The 5294-nt window shown below is 39.0% G+C and overlaps 1 protein-coding gene across 2 annotated transcripts; it reads right to left on the bottom strand.

The window, feature by feature from the left end:
- Positions 1-3214: 3214 nt before the first annotated feature.
- On the bottom strand, positions 3215-4754 carry LOC130704510 (heterogeneous nuclear ribonucleoprotein A3-like). 2 transcript variants are annotated; one of them, XM_057532102.1, is made up of 2 exons: positions 4738-4754; positions 3215-4671 (listed from the first exon to the last, which is right to left on the bottom strand). In XM_057532102.1, the coding sequence occupies exons 1-2, from the start codon at positions 4741-4743 to the stop codon at positions 3607-3609; spliced, it is 1071 nt and encodes a 356-aa protein (XP_057388085.1). In that variant the 5' UTR covers positions 4744-4754; the 3' UTR covers positions 3215-3606. The 2 variants fall into 2 exon arrangements, with proteins under 2 accessions (XP_057388085.1, XP_057388084.1); XM_057532101.1 differs by having other exon boundaries at positions 3215-4743.
- Between the last annotated feature and the right edge of the window lie 540 nt (positions 4755-5294).

Genomic DNA, 5294 nt, shown 5'->3' with positions numbered 1-5294 from the left:
TCCTTTCAAACAATGTTTTCCTCTGGATATTTGCACAGGAGTGGGATTACTGGATCATATGGTAGTGCTATTTTTACTTTCTTAAGGAACCTCCATATTGTTCTCCATAGTGGCTGTACCAGTTTACATTCCCACCAAGAGTGTATGAGGGTTCCCTTTCTCCACACCGTCTCCAGCATTTATTGTTTGTAGACTTTTTGATGATGGCCATTCTGACTGGCATGAGGTGATATCTCATTGTAGTTTGATTTGCATTTATCTAACAATTAGCGATGTTGAGCATCTTTTCACGTACCTCTTTGCCATCTGTATGTCCTCTTTGGAGAAATGTCTACTTAGGTCTTCTGTGCATTTTTTAAAATTAATTTTTATTAGAGTATAGCTGCTTCTACCTATTTTTTGATTGGGTTGTTTTTTTGATATTGAGCCACATGAGCTATTTGTAAATTTTGGAGATTAATCCCTTGTCGGTTGCATCGTCTGCAAATATTTTCTCCCATTCTGTGGGTTGTCTTTTCGTTTTGTTTATTGGTTTCCTTTGCTGTGCAAAAGCTTTTCAGTTTAATTAGGTCTCAATCATTTATTTTTGTTTTTATTGCCATTACTCTAGGAGATGCATTGAAAAAGATACTGCTGCGATTTATGTCAAAGAGTGTTCTGCCTATGTTTTCCTCTAAGAGTTTTACAGTACCCAGTCTTACATTTAGGTCTCTAATCCATTTTGAGTTTATTTTTGTGTATAGTGTTAAAGAATGTTCTAATTTCATTTTTTTACATGTAGCTGTCCAGATTTCCCAGAACTTTTTTTTTTTTTTTTTTTTTTTTGCCCTCTCCGCTCAGCATGCAGGATCTTAGTTCCCCAACCAGGGATCGAACCCTCACCCCCTGCAGTGGAAGTGTGGAGTCTTAACCAGTGGACCACCAGGGAAGTCCCCTCCCAGCACCATTTATTGAAGAGACTGTCTTTTCTCCATTATATAGTCTTGCCTCCTTTGTTGTAGATTAATTGACCATCAGGTGCATGGGTGAGAATATCTAAATAAATGCAATACAACTACACCTCCACTAGAATGGCTAAAATAAAAATGTCAATACTGAGTATTGGTTTATAAGAATGTGGAGTAGCTGGAATTCTCATACACTGCTGGTGAAAGCATAAATTGGTACAACCACCTTAGGAAACCATTAGCCAAAAACGTGTAACACCAAGCATATGCATTCCCTGTGAATCTGCAACTTGACTTCTGGCTTTTACACAAAATGTGTATCTATGAGCCCTAAAAGCCATGTACAAAAAAGTTCATAGCAGTATTTTTTGTAACAGCTCAAAACTGGAGACAACCTAAATGTCCATCAAAGGTGGAATGGATAAATAAACCTATACTGTGCTGCATGTCAATTATATCTCAGTAAAACTGGGAAAAATAAGCACTAGCCCTTCTTTTCTTGAAAAGGAGCAACTGTCTTGCCAATTACTGAATTAAAAAAGAAATCTGAGTTCTCTAAATAATATCAGTTTCTTGTCTAGTTCTCTTGTGATCCCCTCAAGGACTAATTATAAAGTTAAACCTCCAAAAGACCTAAATAAAATAGTGGTGGAAAAAGGAGATGGTGGGAAAAACAAAAAAGGAAAGTAGTTAACACATGTAAATATACACAGGGCATAGCAGGGAAGAATATAAAGGAAAGGTTGTAATTGTCATTTCTACAACAGGTAGTAAGGTTGAAGCAGGTTTTTATGATTTTCCTCTTCCATTACTATGTTTCCTTTGCCGTCAGCCAGTAAACCTCCTGGCTGGAGTTTTTTACCCAGTAGCGTGACTCGAACTTTTATTCCTGAGGGATCTAAGCTCCTGGTGATCTTGTCTTTATGGAGTTGGCAGTAATCTTCCATTAACTTTGATGCTGAATCCTGGGAGTCCCCAGGGATCCATTTGTATTCTTACTCTGAAACAACGGCAGGTGAGGTGAGAATTACCTCTCCCCAGAAGGTATCTCCAGGTATAAGGGAGTCCCTGCTTCTTACCAAAAGATGGTGGCAGATTGATTTAACTGTTGAGGAGGGTCATGAGGGGTTCAAAATGATCCCTGTTCAATTTTTTAGGTTACCACCCTTTTCTCAATCAATATCTTAAATTTTACATGGTAGGCATATAACCACCAGACGCTAACTGAACTGACATTTTAATTCGGCTTATTGGATCAATCATCAAGTTTGGTTTTACAATGATCAGAAAGCTATCTGTGGTTAAAGAACAGAATACTAGAAATTTCCTAGGATTCTACTGTGCCTTGAAATTTGTGGGATTTGAGGTTGTCCTCTTTCTTTAAGTACCATTAAAAGCAACCACTCCAGGGAATTCCCTGGCGGTTCAGTGTTTAGGATTCCATGCTTCCACTGCAGGGGGGCACGGGTTTGATCCCTGGTCAGGGGACTAAGATCCTGCAAGCCACACGCGTGGCCAAAAAAATAAAAAAGAAAAGCAATCATTCCACTTCTCAGGCTATAAATTCACACTGTTAATTCTTTTTTGTTTTTTTAATTGAAAACAGGGTTTAGTTATTTTAACTGATAATTGGAGTACAGGCTACTGGTAAGATAAAATCAGAAACTGAGTTTAGTACATTTTGCTTTTGTTCAGAACAAAATATCAGTTGATGCGTTTTTAATTTTTCCTGAAATTATTTCCATTACATTTTTAAAAACTATTTATTAAATTTTTATTGGAGTGTAGTTGATTTACAATGTTGTGTTAGTTTCAGGTGTACAGCAAAGTGAATCAGTTATATACATATATCCACTCTTTTTTTTTTTTTAGATTCTTTTCCCTTATAGGCCATTACGGAGTATTGAGTAGACTTCCCTGTGCTATACAGCAGCTTCTTATTAGTTATCTATTTTATGTATAATAGTGTGTATATGTCAGTCCCAATCTCTCAGTTTATCCCTCTCCCCCTTATCCCTGGTAACTGTAAATTTGTTTTCTACATCCGTGACTCTACTTCTGTTTTGTAAATAAGTTCATTTGTACCCCTTTTTTAAAGATGCTGCATATAAGCGATATCACATGATATTTGTCTTTCTGTGTCTGACTTACTTCACTCAGTATGACAATCTCTAGGTCCATCCATGTTGCTGCAAATGGCTTTATTTTGTTCTTTTTGTGGCTGAGTAATATTCCATTGTATTTATATACCACATCTTTTTTTTTTTTTTTTTGAAAAGTTAAAAATTCCTTAATTTTTTATTCCTGGTACCACTACCACAATTTACAGGGCAATATACCTGATGTAATGAAAAGAAAAAGAAAAAGACAAAGCTACAACAGATAAAAGACCTCAGGAATGTACATCTAATTGACACTACGTTGCATTAATCAATAGCTGCACTTTTTGCAAACTGTGGCTAGGACAGTCCTGAACAAGAAGGGTTTCCTGTTTAAGCTGCAGTAACTTTTCTGACTATGGATCATCGTTCCTTCTGTGGCAGATTTTTACAGTTCCTCTAATGCATTTGGAACGACTGTCTCAAAGTAACCTGCAGCTTTCCTGACAACTCCTCGCTCTCTCTCCTGCTAAGAACTGTAGCCCTTTTCTTCTGAGTTTTTAGAACCTTCTGCTACCATATCCACCACTTCCACCACCAGATCCATAACCACCACCATAGGGACTTCCCGAGCTTCTTGCACCAAAACTGCCCCCCTTCATGGGTCCATAATTTGATTGCTGTTGTCCACTAAAATTTCCAAAATCATTATAGCTCCCACCACCACCGTAGTTACCTCCAAAATTTCCTCCTTCATTGTAACCATCATATCCTCCACCACCGCCACCATATCCACCACCTTGGTTTCCATATCCTGGTCCACCACCACCATAGCCTCCTCTACTACTGTAACCAGGACCACCGCCATAGTTACCACCGTTGCCTCCAAATCCGTTATATCCACCATCACCTCCTCCATAACTACCTCTGCTGCCACCACCTCCACCACCATAGCCTCTTCTTCCACAAAAGTTTCCACCACGGCCAAAGTTACCTCCACCACCTCCAAAGTTTCCTCCACGACCCATAAAGTTGCCAGATCCACCTCCACGACCTCTTTGTGATCCAGCAGATTGCACTTCTTGTTTAGAAAGGGCCTTTTTCACTTCACAATTATGCCCATTAATAGTGTGGTATTTCTGAACAACAATTTTATCAACTGTATCATGATCATCAAAAGTTACAAAAGCAAATCCTCTCTTTTTTCCACTCTGCCTGTCTTCCATAACTTCTATGGTTTCAATCTTGCCATACTTTTCAAAGTAGTCTCTCAAATTATATTCTTCTGTATCTTCTTTAATACCACCAACAAAAATTTTCTTCACTGTTAGATGGGCACCAGGCTTTACAGAATCCTCTCTAGAAACAGCTCTCTTTGGTTCCACTACACGCCCATCAACCTTGTGTGGTCGAACACACATTGCTGCATCCACCTCTTCAACACAAGAGTAAGTCACAAAACCAAAGCCCCTGGAACGTTTTGTTTGGGGGTCTCTCATCACCACACAATCTGTAAGTGTGCCCCATTTCTCAAAATGTTCTCTTAAGCTATCATCTGTAGTTTCAAAGCTCAGACAACCAATAAACAGTTTTCTCAACTGTTCTGGTTCCTTTGGATCATGGCCCTCCTCCCCCCGGTGGTGGCGGCGACGGCCGGAGTCGGGCTGGGGGCGACCGGGCGGCGGTTTTACCTCCATTTTGAGACCGGCCTCGCCTCTTCCCTACCACATCTTCTATATCCATTCCTCTGCTGATGGACTTTTAGGTTGCTTCCATGTCCTGGCTATTGTTAATAGTGCTGCAATGAACATTGGGGTGCATGCATCTTTTTTTTTTTTTTAATTTTTATTGGAGTACAGTTGCTTTACAATGTTGTGTTAGTTTCTGCTGTACAGCAAAGTGAATCAGCTATACATGTATATATATCCCCTCTTTTTTGGATTTCCTTCCCATTTAGGTCACCACAGAGCACTGAGTAGAGTTCCCTGTGCTATATGGTAGGTTCTCATTAGTTATCTGTTTTATACATACCATCAATAGTGTGTATATCTCAATCCCAGTCTCCCAATTCATCCCACCCCCACTTTTCCCCTTGGTATCCATACGTTTGTTCTCTATGTCTATGTCTCTATTTCTCCTTTGTAAATAAGATTGTCTATACCAATTTTTTGAGATTCCACATATATGTGTTAATATACGATATTTGTTTTTCTCTTTCTGACTTACTTCACTCTGTATGACAGTCTCT

The sequence above is a fragment of the Balaenoptera acutorostrata genome, chromosome 17 (genome assembly GCF_949987535.1).
Source record: "Balaenoptera acutorostrata chromosome 17, mBalAcu1.1, whole genome shotgun sequence".
Taxonomy (NCBI): domain Eukaryota; kingdom Metazoa; phylum Chordata; class Mammalia; order Artiodactyla; family Balaenopteridae; genus Balaenoptera; species Balaenoptera acutorostrata.
Note: the sequence above shows the minus strand (reverse complement) of the source record. Positions and strands in the feature narration are given on the sequence as shown.

Coding starts and splice junctions, on each gene's coding strand:
- LOC130704510 (XM_057532101.1), bottom strand. CDS start 4,743: ATGGAGGTAAAACCGCCGCCCGGTCGCCCCCAGCCCGACTCCGGCCGT.